Consider the following 26,797-nt stretch of genomic DNA (forward strand, 5'->3'; position numbering starts at 1 on the left):
CCCCCCGTACCCCCCACCCCTCTCCTCCTACCCCCCCCCTCCCCTCCCCCCGTACCCCCCTTCCTTCCCCCTGTACCCCCCTCCCCTCTCCTCCTACCCCCCCTCCCCTCTCCCCGTGCCCCTCCCCCCCTACCCCCCTCCCCTCTCCCCGTACCCCCCTCCCCTCTCTCCGTACCCGCCCCGTACCCCCCTCCCCTCCCCCGTGCCCCCCCTCCTCTCCCCGCCCTCCCCCCGTACCCCCCTCCCCTCTCCCCGTACCCCCTTCCCCCGTGCCCCCTCTCCCCTCTCCCCGTACCCCCCTCCCCTCTCCCCGTACCCCCCTCCCCTCTCTCTGTACCCCTCCCCCCGTACCCCCCTCCCCTCTCCCCGTACCCCCTCTCTCCGTACCCCCTCCTCTCCCCATACCCCCCTCCCCTCTACCCGTACCCCTCCCCCCTGCCCTCCTCCCGTACCCCCCACCCCTCTCCCCGTACCCCCCTCCCCTCTCTCCTTACCCCCTCCCCCCGCACCCCCTCCCCTCTCTCCCTACCCCCTCCCCCCGCACCCCCTCCCCTCTCTCCGTACCCCCTCCCCTCTCTCCGTACCCCCCCGCCTCCCCCCGTACCCCCCTCCCCTCCCCCCGTACCCCCCTCCACCCCCTCGTACCCCCCCTCCCCTCCCCCGTACCCCCTCCCCTCCCCCCGTGCCCCCCTCCCCCCGTCAAGACAAAGATCCCCCCCGTATAGCCTCAACAAGACGTCGGGGCAAGTGCAGTGGGCGAGTCGCACCTACGAAGGCCGGCCAGGCACGGCACGCGAGGGGAGGGGGTGGGTTTGCATGCACCGACGCCCGACCGCCTTCATCTCCCCAGTGGCGATGTCTAATTACGCATCGCACCAGGTGACTCGTTTTCGGAGGCCGGTCCTGGTGTTGGTGGCCGTGGGCGGGAATCGAACTCGGATCTCTGCCGGGTCTCAGGTGGCAGTGCGCGGAGTGTGACTCTTGTGGGGCTGGGCTGGCAGTTCGTTACGGGACGTTTCGTGTTTTGTTCTCGAACCAAAAATAGTGCCGTAATTGGGTACCAGAAAAAGCTTCGAGAATAATGGATGGATAACACGCAAGTTTCTAGTTCATCGTTTGCTTGAGTTATCTTTTTTTGTAGAAAGATCCTTATCAGAGAAATAAAAACATATACCGCCAACATGGTTGACTTTTTTTCGGCTCGGATTTCAACACATTGATTGAAAACTTAAAAATGCTTACTTGTTATCAACGGCGAGTTGGTTTTTGAGAAGGGAATCTTGCCAGCCGTTTTAGTTTTTCACAACTGATGTGTTACATTTCTGTGGACGCATTTATATAAGGGGGTAGAATGAGTATCGGAATTAAGAAGCTTAGCTTTTAATTAACCTGAGTTGGTACGAAAAGAGAACGACAAAATCTCTATTTTCGTACCGTACCGTACTGCCACCCTTGTTGTGGGGTAACGGTCAGCACGCTGGGCATGCAGCTTAGAGGTGGTAATTTCAACTCCATCTCCTGGTGCGGCAATTTAAACATCAAGGTCGCACTCATCACACGAAAAATGTTTGTCACTAGTGAACGATACCTCGCCTATCTCATCAAGGAGCATAAACCATCATCACGCGCATTACGGTCATCATCGCAGCAGCAAATTTTGGCTTGCCATCAAACAAAGACGGCCACCGCATCGCGCACTTTCTGATGCCATTCTGCGGCCGTCTGGAACGCTCTTCTTTAAGATATTAGGAAGCCACTGGAGCTATGGACTTTAAGTATAGATTGAAATTTATTTTCTTTAGAACTGATTTTTGTGTTTAGTTTGTTGTCCTTCCCCCACACCTATTACCACGGTTGGCTACGTACAGTACGAAAGAAGTTCAACATACATACATCATCGTGATTATGAACTTAGCCCCGTGCCTCTGGTGCGATTCAACTCGTAGCAGAATTACAGCAAACTTCATGGGACACAGAGTTGTGTAACTTCCAAATGTGTTTATTAGACTCACAATATAATGCACACAGTACCGTGCTACCAGACACATCCTCCGACTCGGTTTCCACGCTGTCAATCATAGGCTTCAATGAACGTCACACTCTCCACCATGATTGTCACCCAGTCCCATTCCCCATAAACATTCTTGGCGCCACCGAAAATGGTTGAAGCCCGGCCTGGGTGGCTACTCGGAGCAAGCGGCTCGGAATCAGAAGGTTGCGAGGTTAAATCCTGGTTGGGGGGGGGGGAGTTGACTCAGCACATCATCCATGTGGGGTAGATAAAATAGGGACCACTCTGTGGGGAAGTGACCAGTGGTTGTGCGAAAGACATACTTCCCCCCCCCCTTCATAGGAATGACATTTCCACCACTGGCTCAGGGTTGTAAACAGGACATGAGGACCGCGTCGATGGTCGTTTGAGCAAGAAGCCACTTTGAATAACCTAAAACACATTCAATCCTAAACACACAGCGTGATAGACGAAACCCAATGCAGTATTGCAAGCGGAGGCATGCGGATGTGTAATTCAGAAGTGGCGTGGTACACATGTTTCAGAATGAACAAAACGTGGCTCTCTGGGGCAAGTGAACAACAGGCTGAGACTCCAGTGTAGGTTCAGGCCAATTCCAATCCCAGTAGCCGTACATCCACTGGCGTTCGTGTGGTGCTCCACTTCTGTAACCCAGAATTTTGGAGGCAAGGGTTGGTGGATCATGTAAGCACTCGTGAAACTTCCAAACCTGCTGGGCTATGGAGGTGGCCAGGAGACAGCAGACCCCTTGAGTGGTATCCCGCTAGTGTGCGGTGTGTCCCCACACGCCAGCCTTCAACACTCGTCCCGCGATGGGAACACAAATATAATAATAACAACAATCATTTTACGGGGGAATGTTTTAATTATCTCTGCGCCAGGTTTGGTAGCATTTCACAAAACGATTTTGGGAGAGTACAAAAGGATCGCGGCCACTGCCTAACACAAAGGGAGATGCGATTAAATAAGGAGACGGATTTTTTTGGGTCTATTGAAGCGGGCACCTCCTTAAATGGTTTAATGCACAGAAAAAAAACATCTAAACCACAACGCAGTCTTTGTGTGATTAACCAAACAATCCCTGCCCTGCTTTGCAGACTATGAACGGCACAACAATGGCACAGCCGCAATTAAAGTTTGCTTCCTGCCTCTGCATTTCATTCTGCTATTAGAATAATTGAATTTCTCATAATTGGATTTCTCATTATTTCACAGACCATTCAGGGACTTAAAGCTTTAGCAAAGGATCCATCTGCAAGAGAGAGACAAAGGCGCGTGTCACCCGTGGCCACATTACACCTCCGATTAGCACGGTTGGCTAAGACGTACGGTGCTAAAGAAGTTCAACATACATACATAGAAAACACGCGGCGAATATTCCCCAGCTCCCGGGCGTGGAGCGGAATGTCGGACACCGCGCCAAACGACGCACGGCACAACCCGGCGGGGCGTCAGAGCGCCGTGTGGCACAGTCCGGCGGTGGCCGGTAACGTTTGAGAAGTGGTGCGAGTGAAACGTCGACTCACCAGACAGCAGGATCCACTCTCAGAGGTATAGATTCCGCATCACCGCCGGGGGACGATGGCTCGTTGATAGTTTTAGAACTGAGGGAGAGAGGCCACGTGACGTTTAAAGATGTCTAAGACGGGTATCGGACTGTGCCGTGGGAGAGTGGTCAGTGCGCTGGACTTGCGATGCACAGGTCACCGGTTCATTACAATCTCCCAACACGTCAGTTTCAACAATGAGGGCAGGTTTATTAATCCCGCCAGCCTCTGTTTAAACTGGCAACCTGTAGATTCCAAGTCTAGCGGGCACTGCCCACAGCACCACGGCAGCTCCCTTCGCTTTCTCGGTTAAAAGGTACAAGTGTAAAGTTTATCGCTGGACGTGTCTATATACGCGGCTAATCGGTGACCGATACCAAACAAACAAAAGTTCCGTTGTGCACACAGCGAGCGGACTAAGAACACGGGGGGCGGACAAAGAACATGGCGGGCAGACGAAGAACACAGCGAGCGGAAAAAGAACACAGGTAGCGAATGAAGAACACGGCGAGCGGATGAAGAACACCGCGAGTGGTCGATGAACATGACGAGTGGATGAAGAGCACCGTGAGAGGATGAAGAACACAGCAAGTGGACGAATAACACAGCAAGCAGATAAAGAACACAGCGAGAGGATGAAGAAGACAGCGAGGGAACGATGAACATGGCGGACGAGCGAAGCGCAGCACCTACCCTTTCTTGGCGAAGCAGGCCTTCTTGGTGAAGAAGAGGCCGAGGACGACGGCGATAGCAGCAGCGATGATGAGGCAGACAACCACGATGATGATGATGGTTTTGCTGTCATCTTCCTTCACTGTCAAAAAAAAACCACGGGGCACAGGAGAGCTACGGAATCATTTTGCATGACAAATAATCGCGCATGTGGTACATATGCCATCCGTGCCATCCTTATAGCGCGACGGTTATCGGCGAAGGCGTCGTGTTACACAAACAGGTATAGTCTGCCAGCATGGGAGCACTGTTGCTCTGTGGTTTTACCTAGTTCATCAAAAACTATTAAACAAAAGAATAATAATACTTTACCAGGTAAGGCCGACTGAGCTATGTAGCTCTTTGTCAGAAGCGACCTGTCCACAAACGATAGCTCAACAAAGTGGCTTATCACGTGGAAATTGATAGCAGCCAAATACTCTAAACACATGTTGATTCTAAATGTGGAAGGGAAAAACCGGAGGACCCGGAGAAAAATCCACACGACCACGGGGAGAGAGACATGCAAACTCTAAAAATACGGGGGTCAGGATCGAACCCACGACTTCCCCTATACCAGGCGAGGTAGTTATCATCTCTCCACCGGGAAGTTTTTCAAATTGGGACCGTGACATGGGTGCGCATGGGCTTGTCTTTTACAAAGTCACGACACTAACCAGGGCGGCCGCCGGGCTTCAACCGCACGGCCGCCCCCTAATAGTAAACGCGTGGCGCGCCACCCTCGCCACCCTCGCCAATGTTGCAACCCTCGCCACCATCGCCACCCTTGCCCACCCTCGCCAGCCTCGCCACCCTCGGCCACCTTCGCCCACCCTCACCCACCCTTGCTCACCCTCACCGACCCCCGCCACCCTCTCCCACCTTCGCCACCCGCGCCCACGCACGCTTCCTTCCTGGTGGCCTGTTGTTCCACTGAAATTACCACGTCACGTTTCTATTCTGTTTGTTAAAAATATATGTATATTTCCGATGATGAACACGTTGGGAAACGAGATGCTGACCCTGCGTCAAGACGAAGGACTTCACCGCCTCTCCGTGCTGGTTCTTGGCTTTGCACGTCACTTTGGAGGGAAAGTTATTGGACAAATTGATGGTCACCCTGCTGATGACGCCCGTCACCGTCACTTGTTGCGAAACGGTGGACTGCTGCAAAAAACATTGACAAAGAAAGGTTTTTTTGGGGGGGGGGTTACATCGTATAAATATATAAATATAAACACATTGTTAAACCCGCCCGTCGCCACCCGACAAGCAGCCAATAGGTATGGTTTGTCACGTATACAAAATGTACCATTATTCTTATTTTTCATACTTTTATACTGGAAAAAAAGGTATACAATGACATAGCTGCTCACCCCGAGCTATACATGCTCTGATACGTGCATTGTCTTTGTACTGTTCATCTTTTGGCGTTCTCTGGTCTGACACTGGTGAGACTAGGCCATAAAGAAGGCTGTCTCTGCTGTTGGCCAATCCGTTTCAAAGACAATGCAAGTATATTATCAGAGCTTGTTTGTTTTCATGTTCACCACAAGTACGTTGTACTGGTTCATGCAGACTTGATGCCTTGCAAGAGGTTTCTATTTGGTGTTTGAACATCTTAACACCTCCTGTTTTATTGCCAGAAAGGGGAAAACCTGTTCTTATATCTAAACCAGTGGTTCTTAACCTGGGTTCGATCGAACCCCAGGGGTTCGGTGAGTCGATCTCAGGGGTTCGGCAGAGCCCCCGCCACGGAGGTCCGGACACACTTGAATTATTGTGTAAATTTGTGATGACACACACGGCCCGCTTGGCCATCACTGGCTGCAGATGATCATGCTACACTGCTTGGCCAATCAGCGCTGCGGGGAATTTAGTGCGTACTCAGTAGTCAACGTGTGACTGTTGTTGTCGTACGTCATGTGATTTCTTTAATATTTTATCCATACTAACTATGTCGGGCAAAAGAAGAAAGTGGTCGGACGAATATGTACAACATGGATTCTCATGTATCACAGAACGTGATGGGAGTGAGCATCCTATCTGCATGATTTGCAACGCCAAGTTGAGCAACTCTAGTCTTGCACCGGCAAAACTAAAGGAACACTTCTTGAAGCTGCATGGAGACGGGGAATACAAGAACACAACACTTGCTGAATTCAGGGTGAAGAGAGCCAGATTCGATGAAAGGGCCACTCTGCCTGCTCTTGGATTTGTACCTGTTAACAAACCGATCCTGACAGCATCGTACGAAGTTGCTTACCTGATCGCAAAGCAGGGCAAGCCACACACCATTGGTGAAACACTTGTGAAACCAGCTGCATTAAAGATGGCGAATCTGATACTCGGAACAGCGGCCGAAGGTAAATTATCCCAAATTCCCCTTTCAAATGACACCGTCAGTGACAGAATAGAAGACATGAGTAAAGACATCTTGGCTCAAGTAGTCGCGGATCTGATTTCAAGCCCGGCAAAATTCAGCCTTCAACTCGACGAAACCACAGACGTTTCTGATCTAAGCCAGCTTGCTGTTTTTGTACGCTATGTGAAAGACGACATGATAAAAGAAGAGTTTTTTTTATTTTGTAAGCCTCTTACAACAACAACGAAGGCAGCCGATGTGAAGAAGCTTGTGGATGACTTCTTCAGAGACAACAATCTTTCATGGGATATGGTTTCTGCAGTTTGTACGGACGGAGCTCCAGTCATGCTGGGAAGAAAGTCTTGTTTTGGTGCGCTAGTAAAGGCCGATGCACCACACATCATTGTGACGCATTGTATTCTGCACAGGCATGCGTTGGCAACAAAAAACTTACCTCCAAAAATGACAGAAGTATTAAAAACTGTGGAGGAATGTGTGAACTATGTGCGAAAAAGTGCTCTGAGGCACCGCATCTTCAGTGAGCTGTGTAAAGAAATGGGCTCTGAATTTGAGGTACTTCTGCTCCATTCTAATATTCGGTGGTTATCCCGGGGACAGGTGCTGAATCGTGTTTTTGCCATGCGTGTGGAATTAGCCCTGTTTTTGCAAGAGCACCAACACTGCCATGCAGATTGCTTCAAAAATCCTGAGTTCATTCTCATTTTAGCGTACATGGCTGATATATTCGCAGCTCTCAATCATCTCAATCAGCAGATGCAGGGTGGTGGAGTCAATATCATGGAAGCGGAAGAACACCTGAAGGCTTTTCAAAAAAAGCTACCGTTATTGAAACGACGAACAGAGAACAATAACTTCGCAAACTTCCCGCTTCTGGACGACTGTGCAAGTAAGATCGAAGATGTGTCTGGAATCGGAGATATTTCTGTATCCACGGAACTGAAGCAAACAATTGCCACGCACTTAGATGAGCTTGCAAAGTCTCTCGACGGATATTTCCCTACAAGAGAGTCATATCCAGCATGGGCGAGACAGCCGTTCACGTTTGCTGTTGAAACAGCAGATGTCAATGATGAATTCCTCGACGAAATCATTGAAATTCAGCAGAGCCAGGTTCAACAGCAACTCTTCAGAACAACAACGCTCTCAACGTTTTGGTGTCGACAAATGAACAAGTATCCAGTTATTGCTAAGAAAGCCCTGGATTTTTTTTATACCATTTGTTACAACATATCTTTGTGAGCAATCCTTTTCGAGGATGCTGGACATAAAAACGAAGAAAATGAACAGACTTTGCTGTGAAAATGACATGAGAGTGGCACTTGCCAAGGTGAAGCCACGCATATCTGAACTGATCTCTCAAAGGCAACAGCAGAAGTTACATTGATTTCCAGGTATGTAATTTGTTGTGAGTTTATGCATTGTGTTGGTTTTATTCTTTGAACAAGGTAATGTTCATGCACGGCTTATTTTGTGTACCAGTAAAAAACATATCTATGTCTTGAATTTGAAAAAAATCACATTTTATTTTTCACTAAAGAGGGGTTCGGTGAATGCGCATATGAAACTGGTGGGGTTCGGTACCTCCAACAAGGTTAAGAACCACTGATCTAAACGTACCAGTTAGTTACTAGGTCAGCACACCGGTGTCTTGGAGGGTAAACCCACAACATTGACAATTCGAGTACTGTGACGTTTTGCTCATGATTGGGACCAGCTTCATCAAGCGATGTGCCAGAATTGCGATGGTGGGTGCCGGGTGATTGTGGGTCAATGACACATTTATATTTACGCGATCTAACCCAAATAGTATAATACTGGTCGCAAAAGTCTACGTGTTAAACTGCTGCAAAACACATCACGGTCGTGTCACACAGCGGGCTCCAAGATCGTCTAAATTTATCATCGTCAGCGCTGATTATTATTGGATAATGTCACAGTACTCGAATTGTCAATGTTGTGGGTTTACTCTCCAACACACCAGTTAGTGCTGTTTTTTGTTTACGCGACAAACCTTACTAATTGGATGTGTCACGTGGTGGCGGGTTTAACGACGCATTTATATTTACGCGATAACATTGATCGCAAAAGCCCTACAATTACGCGTTAAACGTTATTGCGCTCGTTAACCCAGGAAAGCTCTCTGAGTCTCAGGACTTTTTCTTTCAGGAGGGTCCTGCCAAGTCTCACAGGGCTGGAGGTGTTGCTACTGCTGCTGCTGTGTAATCCCAAAATAGTAAATTGCACGACTTTTGTCAGCATCGCGATGTTTTTTGGCCAACAATATAAATATTTTCTGCGTTTTAATTGTTTAGTCTTGGGAGAAAACCGGAGGATCCAGAGGAAACCCATACTGCACGAGGGCAAGAGAACATACAAACTCCACGCAGAGAGAGGCGCCCGAGTCGGGAATCGAACCCAGGCCTTGAACACCACTACTCTTGCGTTGTGTGGGGGGGTAAGTCCAACTTGCATATAAGAGACTGGCTTTCCGTGGTATAATCACTGTCACGTGAATTACGGGTGCCAGAGAGACGCTGTGATCTGGTGAACACGTCCCGGCACGTGTCAACTACCAGGCGCATGGCTCAGCGGGCAGAGCCAGCAGCTCGCAATCGGACAGCAGCGATATTCACATCCTGGCTGGCTGGGTTGTTGACTCACAGTCCCATCATCCCTTTGGGGGGGGGAGGGTCCGTAAAGAGAGTACCCCTTTGTTGGGAAGTCAACAGTGGTTGTTCCACAGACAGACTCACTCCCGTTATATAAGCATAGAATATTTCCACCGCTGGCCTCGGGAGACGGGGGGGGGTACGTACACAGGAGATGAGCACCGACGCCACGGTGCAGTGCCGCTGTGTGCGTGTGTGCATTGTGTGTGTGTGCATGTGCCAACTGTGCACAGTAGGGGGTACAGCTAGTGCTACCGGTCATCTCAGTCAGCCAACCCATGGCACTTGGGTCTGTCCCGAGACCTCCTGTCAGCGAGCCTTCAACACTTCACAGACGCCGTGGTGACATCACTTTGTGGCAAATGGAGAGTATTGGTATTGGTATGTGTGTGTACGTTGTGTGTGTGAGTGTGTGATGTGTGTGTGTGTTTAAGTCGTAGTTTCGTGGTAATTTTTTGAATGTGGAGGGGTTACCAGCCCCTCGCACCCGTCCAGAGCCCCCGTTTAGCCCCTGTGGTGGTCACAGACGCCATGAGGGGAGGAACCAATCGGAATTAGCCCTCCCCCCACAGCACTGTCCACGATAGAGTTGCCCGTCCGGCACCGCGAGGAGGTAGGGGGTTGTTTTGCCGATGACTGGTACCAGCTGTGTCAAGATCGGCCTCTGTGGAGGAGGCTCGTGAAGGACGCTACTGGGCAGTTGGAGGTAGTCGCCCTCCAACAACAACGGAGGGCGGAGGAGCGACGCTCACAACAACGAGCGGAGCGCCGGGTGGCTAAAGCACAGCAGGTTGGCACAGTAGGGGGCACAGGTGGTGCATCAGCCAGTCATCTCAGTCAGTCGACCCGTGGCACCTGGGTCTGCCCCGTGACCTCCTGCCAGCGGGCGTTCGACACTCCACGTGGCCTAAAGGTGCACATGTCCTGGTACAAGCGTCGTGGTGACGTCACCGCCACTTAGTGGCGAATGGCGGTTGTTGTTGTTGTGTGTGTGTGTGGGGAGCTCACGCCCCACACCAGTGACGATTATCTGAACTGGTCCCGGGCCTCCTAGGTCGACTCAGCCTCAAAATTAGTACCTGGTGCGGTGTGTAAACATCGCCGCTAGGGAGACAAAGGCGGTCGGGCGTGGTGCTGGCTACCCACCCCCTCGTGTACCGTTCCGGCCCTCATAGGTGCTCGCTAACAGCACTTGCCCCTACAGTCTGTTAAGGCTATACGGGGGATCTTTGTTTATCTTTGTATGTGTGTGCGCATCTCGCCGGCATGGTTACCGTTCCGTCCGGCAGGGTCCACCGTACGATAGAGAGGGGGTAGCCCAGAGCCTCGCAGGTGAGCACCACCGACTTCTCCGATGGCTGTACGGACACCTCCTCGTTCTTTCCCGAAGCCATCATCGGCTCTCCTGGCGAGCACAGCGAGGAATTTTAACGCGTTGGCCGAGCGTCTCTGAACGCATGCTGCCATCAATCCTCGCCGTTGACTCAGCAAAGCGTCTGGACGCACGGGCCCACCGCACACTCAAAATCAGAGTAAGAAGTTATACTGTCGAAATCAGATGAGCTATATAGCTCTTTTTCACAGATGTCCACTACGGGCCTTCCTTTACCCATGTAAAGCAAGGCAAGGTTGTGGAGCAGTGCAAGCTGACAAGAGATCAGGGTATTTGGAAAATTATAAATACAATCACTGACACACATTCAGCTGTTGAGATGGTGGTCTGGGCAAGGCTGGGGAGTATTATACATGCAATGGTGGTGGTCACTTGACATGTGGCAAGGAATTGTGGGAGTCGTGCCTTGCTGCTGTTTAGCTCGTTTTTAAACATTTGTAGTGAGTCCAACTGAGTCGCAGACGTTATCTTAGGAGCAACACTTTATTTACACTACAGCACCAACATAACACAATCTACACTCGTGTTCCCAATGCCCATCTAACCACGCTACGGCAGAACTAGACACGGTTCGCTATCCCGGTCCAGACCACAAGCTGGGTCCCGGACCGCGTGGCTAGAGACTTCTTCTCCCCGACGTGGATCTTCGAACACCAACATCTGAAGAACCCCGAGCTCCTCACAAAGCTCTCGTTATATGCCCCCGGGCTGGGGCTGGCTCCGCCATTTGCTCTGCCCACCTTCCAGGTCTCTCAAGCTTCTTCTCGAAGGTTCCCAAGAGCTCCTTTGGACCACGTGACCGCCCCACGGCCCCCGTCCACCGGTGGCCCCCCTCCAATATCGTCCGGTCACGTGACAGCAGGTCAACCAGCGTATCCTGCCCCAAGGTAGCCCTGTGCTGGCTGGCTGACGCTCCCTCTCGCTCCTCACCGGGAGCCCGCACCGCACACTGCTCGTGGTGCCTCAGCGCTAACCAGCGTTCACCCAAGCCCCGCTAGGGCTGGTGGTACTACATCCCGTAACCCGGGCTGCCCATAATGACAACACATTACCCACCGTGGCTTCGTAAGCGCCGGCACCATAAAGTGACAAGCACAATCACTAAATCTGTACGAGCCCACCGACACGTTCTTCGTGAAATGCTTGGAAGTAGAAATTAATATTAATTGGGAGTTACAAAACAGGCTTGAAGGCATCCTGAGTGACACATTGGCGGCGTTCTTACCATGCACGGTTATTGCGGAGGACGCTTCCCTCTGCAGGTCGCTCGCGTTGATGCTCGCAAAGCGGCAGGTGAAGTTGCCCGAATCGTAATAGTCGGCCACTTTTGAAAACTTCATGCCGTAGTCGAAGATGTTGCCATTCTGGAGAATGCGATCGACACGTGCCATGAATACAATTCGCATGGGCGACGATGCTGCACTATGCTGACGCTGCACAGTTGCACAGTGACAATGCTGCACTATGATGACGCTGCACAGTTACACCGTTACGATGCTGCACTATGATGATGCTGCATAGTTACAGTGACGATGCTGCACTATGATGATGCTGCACAGTTACACAGTGACGATGCTGCACTATGATGACGCTGCACAGTTACACAGTGACGATGCTGCACTATGATGATGCTGCATAGTTACAGTGACGATGCTGCACTATGATGATGCTGCACAGTTACACAGTGACGTGCTGCACTATGATGACGCTGCACAGTTACACAGTGACGATGCTGCACTATGATGACGCTGCACAGTTACACAGTGACGATGCTGCACTATGATGACGCTGCATAGTTACACAGTGACGATGCTGCACCATGATGACGCTGCACAGTTACACAGTGACGATGCTGCACTATGATGACGCTGCACAGTTACACAGTGACGATGCTGCACTATGATGATGCTGCACAGTTACACTGTGACGATGCTGCACTATGATGACGCTGCATAGTTACACAGTGACGATGCTGCACAATGACGCTGCACAGTTACACAGTGATGATGCTGCACTATGATGACGCTGCACAGTTACACAGTGACGATGCTGCACTATGATGATGCTGCACAGTTACACAGTGACGTGCTGCACTATGATGACGCTGCACAGTTACACAGTGACGATGCTGCACTATGATGACGCTGCATAGTTACACTGTGACGATGCTGCACTATGATGACGCTGCATAGTTACACAGTGACGATGCTGCACTATGATGACGCTGCACAGTTACATAGTGACGTGCTGCACCATGATGACGCTGCACAGTTACACAGTGACGATGCTGCACTATGATGACGCTGCATAGTTACACAGTGACGATGCTGCACTATGATGATGCTGCATAGTTACACAGTGACGATGCTGCACTATGATGACGCTGCATAGTTACACAGTAACGATGCTGCACCATGATGACGCTGCACAGTTACACTGTGACGATGCTGCACTATGATGACGCTGTATAGTTACACAGTGACGTGCTGCACTATGATAATGCTGCACAGTTACATAGTGATGTGCTGCACTGTGATGACGCTGCACAGTTACACAGTGACGATGCTGCACTATAATGATGCTGCATAGTTACACAGTGACGATGCTGCACTATGATGACGCTGCATAGTTACACAGTTACGTGCTGCACTATGATGACGCTGCATAGTTACACTGTGACGATGCTGCACTATGATGACGCTGTATAGTTACACAGTGACGTGCTGCACTATAATGATGCTGCATAGTTACACAGTGACGATGCTGCACTATGATGACGCTGTATAGTTACACTGTGACGATGCTGCACTATGATGACGCTGTATAGTTACACAGTGACGTGCTGCACTATAATGATGCTGCATAGTTACACAGTGACGATGCTGCACTATGATGACGCTGTATAGTTACACAGTGACGTGCTGCACTATGATAATGCTGCACAGTTACATAGTGACATGCTGCACTGTGATGACACTGCACAGTTACACTGTGACACTATGATGATGCTGCATAGTTACACAGTGACGGCGCTGGCGGGCCTCATCTCCCGGCGCGTCAGGGTGAAACGTTGGTACAAATGCATTCAGTCGCCCACACCATCCGTCCAGCAGTATAATTTGGGAACAGCACAGTTAATCGATTGGCAGGTAGCGTGTGGTGAGGCAAAGGGTGGGTACTGCCACTATTCCACGGATACCAAATACATCACATTACCTCCATACTGTACATAATACGGTACATAATACGGTAAGTGACTTTACCGAAAAAACCCAGAATATAATACAGTATTTTAAAAACAAAACGTTTTGCTGGCTGGCTGACTGGCATGCAGGTGACGGAGAGGAAAGAGATACATGGAAAGAGAGCGAAGGAAGGCGACAAGCAGTGGGAGGGAAGGGTCAGGGAGAGGTGAGAGAGATTGAGAGCGAGGTGGTAGAGGTGAGAAATGGGGAGAGAGATAGCGGGAGAGAAGTGGGAGGCGTACAGCGGAGGGACGAGAGAGAGAGAGGGGACAGGGGAATAGAGAGACAGAGACAGAGTGAGAAATCTAGATACATAGTGACATGCAGCACAGAGAAGGCAAGTTAAAAAGTTTTGCTGGCTGGGACGGACGGACCGTTATGACCAATGGGCGCACGGATTGCTCGTTATTGTACAAAATAAACAGCGGAATTGTTGGCGGTGCTATGGGGGCCAGAGGGGAGGGGCTGTGGGGGGACCGAGCCTCGTGCCACGAGGGCAACGCAAACACCAAAACTACAGTGTGTAGTTGTGTTACTGAAGAACACCTCATTATAGAAAAATCTCGTTATGATGAATAATAAATAATATAGGGGAAAGCACAATCCGCGATAACACGTGAGATGTCTACGCAGGCCAAACAAAGACTGAGGCGTGAAGGTGCCATCTCGAAGCATCTAGCAGCATCCCGCTTAGCACGATGCTATGCCGAGGCCGCCGTACGATCACTTATTCCTACTCGCACGACGTAGTTCCTTTAGCTCAAATCGCGTTCTATCCAATTCCAATCCGCATCATAAAAAATGTGTTCCTTAATACATTAATTGTGTTTTATCCAATTTGCCTCATGAAAACAACAAGACGCATTCTAGAGATAACAGACTGCACTAAGTTGCGTTACCATTGTAAATTAAACTGATCCCAAAACTCCTTTCCCCATCTGTAGGTCATCTGTAACACATTCCCACATGAAAATATTTCGCCATGGCAGCGTTCACTCCCAAAATACGTAGGGAAGGTAGACCTGTGGGTATTTTTGTTGTACACAACTGAGCGCAGTACACAGGTACCGCACAGGTACCGCACGCTCACAGGTACCACGCGCTGATGTACCGCGCGTTTGTCTACCTTCCGTGCGTGCGTGCCGGTAGTCGCGTGGTTACGTTTGGGATGTGAGCTCGCGTTACACACCGACGCGTTTGGCCACGTCACGCGTGCTTACTGCAAGCAACTGCCGCAACGCACCTTCAACTCGCCTTCAACGTTCGCTGAACGTGCCATGCGCGCGCCTCATACAGTGAGGGAAAAAAAGTATTTGATCCCCCGCTGATTTTGTAAGTTTGCCCACTGACAAAGAAATGATCAGTCTATAATTTTAATGGTAGGTTTATTTGAACAGTGAAATAAAGAACAACAACAAAATCCAGAAAAACGCATGTCAAAAATGTTATAAATTGATTTGCATTTTAATGAGGGAAATAAATATTTGACCCCTCTGCAAAACATGACTTATACTTGGTGGCAAAAACCTTGTTGGCAATCACAGAGGTCAGACGTTTCTTGTAGTTGGCCACCAGGTTTGCACACATCTCAGGAGGGATGTTGTCCCACTCCTCTTTGCAGATCTCCAAGTCATTAAGGTTTTGAGGCTGACGTTTGGCAACTCGAACCTTCAGCTCCATCCACAGACTTTCTATGGGATTAAGGTCTGGAGACTGGCTAGGCCACTCCAGGAACTTAATGTGCTTCTTCTTGAGCCACTCCTTTGTTGCCTTGGCCGTGTGTTTTGGGTCATTGTCATGCTGGAATACCCATCCACGACCCATTTTCAATGCCCTGGCTTAGGGAAGGAGGTTCTCACCCAAGATTTGACGGTACATGGCCCCGTCCATCGTCCCTTTTATGCGGTGAAGTTGTTCTGTCCCGTTAGCAGAAAAACACCCCCAAAGCATAATGTTTCCACCTCCATGTTTGACAGTGGGGATGGTGTTCTTGGGGTCATTGGCAGCATTCCTCCTCCTCCAAACACGGCGAGTTGAGTTGATGCCAAAGAGCTCCATTTTGGTCTCATCTGACCGCAACACTTTCACCCAGTTGTCCTCTGAATCATTCAGATGTTCATTGGCAAACTTCAGACGGGCATCTATATGTGCTTTCTTGAGCAGGGGGACCTTGCGGGCGCTGCAGGATTTCAGTCCTTTACGGCGTAGTGTGTTACCAATTGTTTTCTTGGTGACTATGGTCCCAGCTGCCTTGAGATAATTGACAAGATCCTCCCGTGTAGTTCTGGGTTGATTCCTCACCGTTCTCATGATCATTGCAACTCCACGAGGTGAGATTTTGCATGGAGCCCCAGGCCGAGGAAGATTGACAGTTCTTTTGTGTTTCTTCCATTTGCGAATAATCGCACCAACTGTTGTCATCTTCTCACCAAGCTGCTTGGCAATGGTCTTGCAGCCCATTCCAGCCTTGTGTAGGTCTACAATCTTGTCCCTGACATCCTTGGAGAGCTCTTTGGTCTTGGCCATGGTGGAGAGTTTGGAATCTGATTGATTGATTGCTTCTGTGGACAGGTGTCTTTTATACAGGTAACAAGCTGACATTAGGAGCACTCCCTTTAAGAGTGTGCTCCTAATCTCAGCTCATTACCTGTATAAAAGACACCTGGAAGCCAGAAATCTTTCTGATTGAGAGGGGGTCAAATGCTTATTTCCCTCATTAAAATGCAAATCAATTTATAACATTTTTGACATGCGTTTTTCTGGATTTTGTTGTTGTTATTCCGTCTCTCACTGTTCAAATAAACCTACCATTAAAATTATAGACTGATCATTTCTTTATCAGTGGGCAAACGTACAAAATCAGCAGGGGATCAAATACTTTTTTCCCTCACTGTATAAGGCGCGCGCGTTCCACGTTCAGCGAACGTTGAAGGCGAGTTGAAGGTGCGTTGCGGCAGTTGCTTGCAGTCGTCGCGAAGTCCTCGTGACGTCGAGTGACTGTTTTGGCGATCATCTCACCTTTTTCCACAAGTAGATCCCCTGCAGCTCGGGATTTGCCACCAATGCACAAGTGGCTTCGATCTTCCGTCCAACCATGACCACTTCGGGTGGATTCAACGTCGTGGTGAGTGAGTCGATGTCTGGAGAGGGTGTTCGGACGGGCGCGGAAAGGACACGCCGACAGTTCCACTCATGATCCGTCAGTAGAAATACATCTGAGACGTATTCATTATTTTTTCTGATTGTTTACCCAGGAAAGCCTCACCGAGACTCAACGCTCTCTTTCAGGAGAGTCCTGCTAAATGTTCGCAGGATACTACAATGCCGAGATATTAACTCCCTCGCCTAATATACAGGAGGTCCATCCGACCCTGATTTGGCGGTGGCGGTGGTGGTGGTTTTAGCGGCGGTGGTGGTGGCGGTGGTGGCAGCGGTGGTGGCTCGAGAGATGACGAGCTCAGAAGAAGGCACAGGGGGTCAAGAGTGGCCATAGCGCCGCGTGGGCCCACGTCCCACTCTGGCAAAATTCTGGAGCAGAAGTCCTGAATGTTTGGATGAGCGAGATGTGGGCAGCGGTGGTGTAGTGGCCCGAATTAAATTCCTGCTCACAGCCAACATCATTGACGATTATCTGAACCGGTCCTGGGCCTCCCCTAGGTCGGCTTAGCCTCAAATGAGTACCTAGTGCGGCATGTAAACATCGCCACTGGGGAGACAAAAGGTGACCAGACGTAGTGGTGGCCACCGACCCCCTCTGGTACCATGCTGGCCTTCATAGGAGCTGCTACTCACGAACAGAACTTGCACTGACAGTCTGTTACAGGCTATACGTGGTGGGGGGGGGGGGTCTTTGTCTCTAATGCTGGGATGAGCGAGATGTCGATCTCATATTCACACGGCTAATCAGAAGATGCAATTGGCGCGACTAAATTATCCACTCGGAAGAAGGCCAAGACCCAGGTCTTTTATAGTTTGTTTTCGTTTTTTTGTTCTCCCCCCCCCCCCCACTGCTTCTATCTCTGACGTCACGAGACAGAGGATCCATAAAAAAACGATAAAACTATTTTTTATTTTACCAGGAAAGGCCTACTGAGCTGCTATGCAGCTCTTTTTCAGAAGCGACCTCCTGTCTATCACAAATGACAGCTCAACGAAGTGGCTTGTGTGGAAACGTATAGCAGCTCTAAACACATGTTGATTATGTGGAGGGGAAAACCGGAGGAGCTGGAGAAATATCTACGCGACCACGGGGAGTAGAGTACATGCAACTCCAAATATACAGCAGGTGTCAGAGTCGGGATTGAATCTACGACCTCCTGTATACCAGGAAAGGTAGTTCACGTCTCTCGCCACCGTTTCGTCTGCTTGGATCTCGCGCGGAGAGGCGCACCCCGTCCAGTTAGATAGCGGCCCGCGGACACCACAGATCTACCTCTGAGATCCCGTAATGTGACCTCTGCTCCACATGCAGTAGGGGGCAGCACTTTGTCAACGTTTGCCTCTTTCATGAAGTCCGTTTTAGGGAACCTTCACGTGCAACATATTGCATTCCTCTCAACATACAAAATACGAATGTGTCGCATTTAATGATACTCACAATTCACCACCAGTCTTTTTTCCGCCATCAACACCTGTTGCTCAGAGCCATTCACAAACACATTGCCCGAGGCGACGCAGGAGTAGTTGCCTGTGCGATCGCGCCTCACTTTCTGGATGAAGAGCCAATTCTTCTTGGCGTCCTGCTCGATCGGCACGCCATCCTAGGGAAAAGGGGATGCAAACAGCGGTGCTGGTTGAATGCCGCAAGGCATGGTCCCATCGCTCCCATCACACCTCCTAGGGCAGCTGTATTTTTTTGTATTTTATTTTTTACCAGGTAAGGCCCATTGAGCTGCCTAGCTCTTTTTCAGAAGCGACCTGGCCACAAATGATAGCTCAACGAAAGTGGCTTATCACCTGGAAATTTCTAGCAGCCAAACACTCTAAACGCATGATGTTGATTCTAAATGTGGAGGGGAACAACCGAAGGACCCGGAGAAAATCCACGCAATCACGGGGACAGAGAGAGACACGCAAACTCCAAATATACAGCATGCGGTAGGGTCAGGATAGAACCCAAGACCTCCTGCATACCAGGCGAGGTAGTTAACATTACACCTCCTAGGGGAGAGGTCGCGCGAACCTCCATTAGGGCTCCCCCCTCCCGGGGATACCCCTGGATATCTCTCGAAGGTACGCAAGACAATTCCCATGATGGCAGCGTGCACGTGGGGTTACCCACCAGTGGTGCCATTGTGCGTGCGAGCGATTCTAGAGCCGTACGCTCGTCTTTCGTATGCAAGTCTAGGAACCTGTGCCCTTGGCCAGCCTGGCCATCCTCAGGCTCTGCCCGCGCTCTCTCTCTCCCGTACCGCATTTATTCCGCTTCCATGTTATAAACGCTGGACCATGCTCCAGAAGGAGGCGAGATCGAGAGCGCACGACCCGCGTGCCGGGGCCAGCTTTTGCGAGCAAGCTACAGAACTTCGACCATTCACACCACCGTGCATCCAAAAAAAACGCACCGGGCACGGGTTGGTCAACTCGGGCCAGGGCGGGTATGCGATGGTCGGATACGCGGCGTTCCGCTGTACCTCCACGGGCCCCTGTGCCCCCCTCATCTCACGCGGATGTTACAGGTGGGCGGGCGGCAGGGCGTTTGGTGCGGGGGATGGGGGGGGGGGCGTGCACGGAGGCCGTTGGCGCACTCACTTGGAAGAACGCAATCATTGCCGGAGGACTGGCGTCTGCGAGGCACCTCAGCTGGACGTCGTCCCTCTCCTTGATGCCCAAAGGCGGCGATGCCACAATCAGCTCCACCTCCTCCGCGGGGTCTGTTGGGGTTTAGGGGGGCCGTGTTCTGAGTTACGGCTCGGGCTCGGCTCATGGGAATCCAGAGCGTGGTTGAATGGATTTTGAGCCGTGGCTCACTCGGGCCATGGCTAAGAATACGGCCTTTAGTCTCTGCACGCGGTTCAGCCACAAGTTCCTGCGCGCAAGTGTGCTCTTAGCATGCTCACAGGATGCTCTTAGTGTGCTTTTAGTGTATTCCCATGCTGTAACAGAGCTCATTCTCATCACGAGCACAATTGTATGAATGTATGTAGAACTTCTTTCGCACCCTACGAAGCCAACCATTCTAATCGGAGGTGCAGAGGGGGAAGGACAACAAACTAAACACAAAAATAAGTTCTAATTAAATTAGTTTTCAATCTAGGTGATTTAAAAGTGCATAGCTCCCAGTATAGAGGAAAGATGTACGATTTTACTGTTGCTGATGCCACAGCAGTGTCACAGACATTATCAGAGCGCTGAACTCACAATCCAGAGGTCACCGGTTCGATTCTATCTCCCGGGGCACGGTGATTGAAACAAAAGGGACAAAGTTTGTTCAATTCCCTGTTGCCCCCCGCCCCCTCGCCTCTGTCCATCCCAGGAGAGGACTCACAGTGCAGGGTGATGCGGATCTTCTCCGAGGATTTTGAGCGTGCTTGCCCGGGCATCTTGTAGTCGACCACACAGTGGTAGCTCGATATCCGGTCTGCCTTCTTGGGAACGTACTTCAAGGTGGAAGTGACGGAAATGAAACCTTCGTCCAATTTTTGCGACGTCATCGAAATTTTGACGTCTATTTCGGAAAGAGAGAGAAAAAACGAACGAAAAGCAGACAGGCCGCTTGGCGTTAAGGCGCCAGTCGAACGGCGATTTGCGACCGTGCGTTCGTGCACGGGGCACGAGAGGCAGTGGGGGCCCCCCACTGCCTCTCGTGCCTCCCCGAACGACGTGCAACAGCTGCGTTTCTCTGCGGCGCCCACAGGGGAGGGTGAACGCGTCGTTACCCCCCCACCCTGGTGGATACGGCGAAGCGCGATGGTCCGTTAGAGCGACGCTCGCGCAGGGAGGGCGCAACTGACACCACGAGCTCAAACTTCATGGCGGTCGGAGGGATCCTTCGTGTGCCAACTCAAAACATGGCCGATACTGTGATCCATATTCACTTTGGGTTTGGCCAAATCGTAGCTTTATGCCGATACATGTGTAATGAACTTCTCTACCACCTGCCGCACCTGCAGAAGTGTTCAGAAGCACGTTGTCCTTGTACCACGTGATGGCCGGCCTCGGGAAGACACGCTCCACCGTACAGTTGGCGATCTGCATCGCGTGCGCACGGAGGGAACAAAGCGAGACGCGCATCGCTCGCACCTCGGGAGCTTCCCTGCGCCCCCCCCCGCCCTCATCATCCCCCCACAGTAAACCGTGGTGCTCACAGCACAGTTCACGGACAATCAGCTCCACCTCCTCCGATACTGTGAACCAAGCCAATTTACTTCACAGGAAATTTAAATACTTACTATTTTGACTTTTTAAAGTTTTATTTTACCAGGTAAGGCCCACTGAGCTATATAGCTCTTCTTGAGAAGTAACCTGGCCACATATGAGAGCCGGTTATTGCAGCGGCCTGTGTACTAACCATAAATATACACGGCGTCTGCTTACAGATCCCCTGACATCATTCGAAACGTAGTAGCAGGCCATCGTGTGCCGGCATCATGATCCACATTTGCCAAACTTGAAAAAAAAATGACATCACTCAACTGGAACGACGCACTGCGAGCAGGCACAGCTGGCAGACAAATAAATGCCCCGCTCGCAAGCTAGGTGCAGAGACGTCTGGCAGCCACAGGGACAGCTGCCTTTGAGGGTGCCCTTTCAAATGTGCAGTGGTTGTGTGTGGGAAGGGCTCCGGGATGCGGTGGCATAGAGGAGGGCAGCTCCATCTGTTATTGAACGGAACCTCTCACCTCGGTCAGTTGTCCGGTCAGTTGAACTGGCTCCGCCGTTCCAGATATCTTCACGTCCAGTTCAGCTGAAACGATCGGAGGCAATCATAGCAAAAGTTTGACCCCATGTAGCGCTGGGCTCTGGGGACCGCCACGATGACCGATTGCCACGCGTTGCTTCCATCGCTCCACCGCTCGGATACGACGGCGGAAGCAAAAATAGTATCTCACCTCTGTTTCTACTATGCGTGCCGCTGAACGGGAGGTGATGGGCGGGGCTCGGTGACGTCGTCGGAGTCATCAGCCGGGCATGATGCGTCCGAGACATAAGGCCCCCGGTATAAGACTGGCGCATGAAGGCCTCTGCGAGCATCTATACTTCAGCTAAGCTAATCCACAGGTCGCATGCGGTGGGGTAAAGTATGGGTAGTCTCACATTTTCCAAGACGTGCGACACTTCTAGAAGGGTGCGCAAACATACGTTCTAGAGCAGCTCTAGCGCTGCCTTGAGTGCAGGGGTCTGCAACCTGCGGCTGGGAGCCGCATGCGGTGGCTCTTTATGGACTCCTTCGTGACATTATTCACACACGCTGCGGCTCTTAAAATATTTAGTTTTTGTTTACAGAATTAAAAAAAATTGGCGCTTCTTGTTATTTTGATTGCTGACCCCTGCTCTAGCGCTACCTCTAGTGAGGCCACCAGTGGCATGAGTAAGCCTTTGCAGGGCTGTGCATTCACTATAATTTATATACACTTGTCTCTACATTTCAATTACCTGCTAAAATAAAATCCAAATTGAAGTAATGTTATAAACTATAAATTTTTATTTTATTTTATTAGGTAAGACCCACTGAGCTATATAGCCCTTTTTTATAAGCGACCTGGCAACAAATGATAGCTCAACGAAGCGGCTTATGACGTTGAAATGTACAGCAGCCAAATCATCCAAACGCATGACGTTGATTCTAAATGTGGAGGGGAAAACCAATTCAGACCTTATTGGTCAACCCGTGCCCTTATAAATCTCAACGTTCATCCTACAAAGTTTCATTACAAGGGAGAAACACGAACAAAGAAGACAAATATTTATTGCCTGTATTTAAATGGCTGTATACCGTATGGACCTGAAAAACTTAATTTCCCTGTACATTAATACGGGGTAAACCGTATGGGTTGACAGGTATGGGGAACAATCCAGAACGCTGCTCCGGGAATGTGCGCGGCATGCATCATCTCACCTGACTTTTCTGAATCTGTTTATAGGATTGAAGACTCAGAGGGTACAATAATGTAGGCTTTTCATGGATAGACGTACCTTCTACCCTAGTGGTAGTGCCTTATGCCAATAATCCCTATTCCAAGCTGAGATTTTTATTTACACGCGATATTTTTTCATGACGCGCATTGCAATTTGCTCCGTTGTAAAGAGACTCGACAAACTGAACAAGATCGCCTGGCCAGCCCGCCCAGCGGCATTCTGGGTAGAGTGAATGTAGAGTGAACAAAATTAAGCTCTGGCGAGAGACTCCTGATGAAGTGGGGAGAGGCTCACAGTAGACGAAGACCTTGGTCCTTCCCTCACTCAGCCCATCGGGTCCGGCAGACACCTGGCAGGTGAATGGGCGCGAGTCGATCGGTAAGGCGCTGTCGACCACCAGCGTGAACTGGTCTTTGATGTAGATGCGGCCCAGGTAACCAATGACGTTGTCGGCCTTCTGTATGCCACCCCCCTTGTAGTAAATTCTTGTCCGGGTCGCTCCGTCCCTCTGCAATCGCAAAAAGCCGTGGTGGAGCAACCGACGCAGGGCCCTTATTGTACCGGACCCTAACACAGCAACAAATATCATGAAATTAAACAAAATTAAAACATTTTTACCAGGTAAGGCTGAGCTATATAGCTCTTTTTTTCAGAAGCGACCCGGCCACAAATTATAGCTCAAAGAAGTGGCTTATCATCACGTGTAAATGTATAGCAGCCAAATACTCTAAACACATGATGTTGATTCGAAATGAGGAGGGGAAAACCGGAGGACCTGGAGAAAATCGACGTTACCACAGGGAGAACACGAAAACTCCAAATATAAGAGGCGTCTAGTTCGGGATCGAACCCACGACCTTCTGTATACTAAATGAGGTCGTTAACATCTCACCACCCATAGAGGACTACCAGGAGGCAGTTGGGCGAAGCGTGAGTACAATGCCATGTGGCGCCGCGGGCAGGCTGCTCACGCCCTCCCGCTCTTGTGCGAGGGTTCCCTGCTCGCGCTCCTCACTCACGATGAACCAGCCGAAATCCGGATCGTCGATGTTGGAGCGGCCGGTCGTCATGCTCCAGGAGCACGGCAGCACCAGCTGCTGCCCGACCACCACCTCCACCAGTTCGTCCATCACCACTTCAATGTTCGTGGCATCGGCCACGGCACCTGCGAAATGGCACCGTGTTTGAACTACGGGATGCGCGGAGACGGGAGCGCATTGCGGTGCATTTCTGCACAGCAACGTGCAGGACAGGAAGGAGGCGTTCGCAGACGATATCCGCGATCATTTTTTTTAGGTTTTCCCACTTAACGAGGCCCTTCACCGCCCAACACAGCCAAACAAATGGCATTATCACACGGCACACAAGCGTTCAGCCACGGACCGATCATCGTCGCAGCTCACAGTTGAGTGATAGACATCTCAACTTTGCCAACCCATACTAACCAGCGTGGCGAAGAACGGTCGAATAACTGTCATGACCGACAACACCGCACCTCCAAATAGCACGGTTGGCTACGTATGGTGCGATACAAGTTCAACATACGTACGTACAATACAGACGTTGTGGAGTGACTCAGAGAGTGAGTGGGGAGTGTGGAGGGCTGGTTATGTTCTAACAATCATCACCAGCAGCGACTGTTCAAGATGGTCAACATTATTGTGTAATGGTGTTTGATGGTGCTCCTTTCACAGGTCAATTCAACCTCAAATGAGTACCTGATGCGGTGTGTAAACATCGCACCGAGGGAGATGTGGTGCTTGCCACCCACCCCTATTGTGTGCCATGTCGGTCTTCATAGGTGCTACTCGCTAACAGCACTTGCCCCAACAGCCTGTTAAGGCTATAAGGGGGAATCATATTCTTGGGTTCTTTGAACCTATCTCCGTGAACCTATGTGACTTTACCGAAAGACCCAATAATATGAATTCCTGCAGTCACGAAAGCTTTAAGTCAAGATCTTAAGGGGGATCTTTGTCTTTGGTGATTGCTACTGGTTTCTTCATATGAATAACAATAATTAATATATTATATATCAATACCTTCAGATTCATCTATTTGCATATTTATCCAGGAAAGCCACGCTGAGTCCAATGATACTTTTTTTAGGAGGGTCCTACATTGGGTTTTTAATTGTAGATGTTTTAGAAGTTAAGGATGAGTTGTGTTTCCTATACAAATGGGAGGAAACCAGAGCACCCGGAGAAAACCCACGGCTTGCACGAGGGGGCAACTGTCTAGCCCCGCGCATATGTGAACAGATGACAGTTACAAAATGGGACCTTTTTGCTAGTATCGAAGTATGAAAAAACAAGAATAGGTTTTACCATTTCTGGCAATAAAACAGGTGTTAAGATGTTCAAACGCCAAATAGATACGTTTAGCAAGGAATCAAGTCTGCATAAAGCACACGTACTTATTGTGAACATGCAAACAAAACATGTTCTGATAATATATGCAGTCTTTGAAACTGATTGGCCAAACCAGAGACAGCCTTCTGTAGGGCCTCGTCTCACCAGTGGCATACCAGAGAATGCAAAAAGACGAACAGTACAAGGACAATGCACTATCAGAGCATTTATAGCTCGGGATGAGCAACTACAAAATGGGACCTTTTTGCCGGTATTAAAGTGTAATAAACGACTTCCACGACGACTCTTGACTGGTTTCTTTTATTCAACAATGTCTGCACAGCTCCGCACTCTCTCTCCCTCTCGGTTCCCTCGCTTCCCCCGCTGCCTTGACGATCCGCCTCCATCCGCTGCCGCGGCATGCCTCTCTCTTTCTGTTCACGCCGCTGACTGGCGGCGGCGTGCCCGGAGGAGATGTTGCTTTGCTGGGGGTTCGCCACGTGGTCGTTGGCGAGGAGAGGTAGAGCGGCGATGCAGTCCGGACCCGAGGCTTCCCACACCGACCTCGAGTCCTCTCCTGCCTCCGCTTATATGCCTCCCGGCGGAGCTAAGCTCCGCCTACAGCCACGCCCCCTCGTGGAATCCTCTGGATGGTTTCCGTATATTCCCTGTAGCTCCGCCCATTACCGTTGGCCAAGATCGAATCCCTACTCGAGGTTGGATACCGGTTACCCAGCAGTGGCCATGCAGATGTCCCCTGTAACCCCCCCAGGTGGCTCTCTCTCAAAGTATGAAAAAATCATAGGTTTTACCCTTTCTGGCAATAAAACAGGTGTTAAGATGTTCAAACATGAAATATAAACCTTTTGCAAGGAATAAAGTCTGCATTAACCACACGTACTTGTGGTGAACATGCAAACAAACACGCTCTGATAATATATGCATTGTCTTTGAAACTGATTGGTCTACACCAGATGACGATTAGTCCACTTGCTGTACAGCCATCTCCTGGCGTGCCACTGCATGTTACCTCCTCGACACCCACGCGGAAGGGAGTTTCATAACGTCTATGTGTGCGGTGAGCCACCAACCCTCGCTGCTGCCTCCACACAGCGCTGGTTCACAGCTGCCACGTGCGCCATTGTGACTGCTGGCAGAGGGGTCGATCACAGTAGATTGACCTGCGCCTGCCGGCGCTGTTCGTGAGTGCACAGGTGAGCAGCCGGTGGCGCTGCAGCGCAGCGATCAAACGAGTCGCCTATTGCCATTGGTTTGGCCATTGTGTGGCACCCAGTGGCGTAGTAACGACATTATAAGTTCAGGGAGTGCGGCAATCGGTCAGGTGGGGCCCCAATATTTGATTTGTCTCGTATGTTCGCATCTAG

The 26,797-nt window shown here is 50.4% G+C and overlaps 1 protein-coding gene across 1 annotated transcript in view; it reads right to left on the reverse strand.

Moving 5' to 3' along the window:
* Positions 1-1,978: 1,978 nt before the first annotated feature.
* The window catches only part of LOC116948061 (CD166 antigen-like), a 30,550-nt gene continuing 5,731 nt past the window's right edge, over positions 1,979-26,797 (reverse strand). The window contains exons 2-15 of the mRNA XM_032964369.2: positions 24,081-24,226; positions 23,356-23,569; positions 21,825-21,889; positions 21,090-21,174; positions 20,471-20,650; positions 19,735-19,856; positions 18,581-18,743; positions 17,002-17,123; positions 11,964-12,102; positions 10,620-10,750; positions 5,313-5,457; positions 4,273-4,393; positions 3,559-3,636; positions 1,979-3,284 (exon numbers count right to left, since the gene is read on the reverse strand). Of these exons, the coding sequence (XP_032820260.2) occupies position 3,284; positions 3,559-3,636; positions 4,273-4,393; positions 5,313-5,457; positions 10,620-10,750; positions 11,964-12,102; positions 17,002-17,123; positions 18,581-18,743; positions 19,735-19,856; positions 20,471-20,650; positions 21,090-21,174; positions 21,825-21,889; positions 23,356-23,569; positions 24,081-24,226 (1,712 nt within the window). The 3' untranslated portion in view covers positions 1,979-3,283. The remainder of the gene's footprint in view (positions 3,285-3,558; positions 3,637-4,272; positions 4,394-5,312; positions 5,458-10,619; positions 10,751-11,963; positions 12,103-17,001; positions 17,124-18,580; positions 18,744-19,734; positions 19,857-20,470; positions 20,651-21,089; positions 21,175-21,824; positions 21,890-23,355; positions 23,570-24,080; positions 24,227-26,797) is intronic.

The sequence above is a fragment of the Petromyzon marinus genome, chromosome 32 (genome assembly GCF_048934315.1).
Source record: "Petromyzon marinus isolate PM22_M1 ecotype Great Lakes invasive population chromosome 32, UKy_Petmar_22M1.pri1.0, whole genome shotgun sequence".
NCBI lineage: Eukaryota > Metazoa > Chordata > Hyperoartia > Petromyzontiformes > Petromyzontidae > Petromyzon > Petromyzon marinus.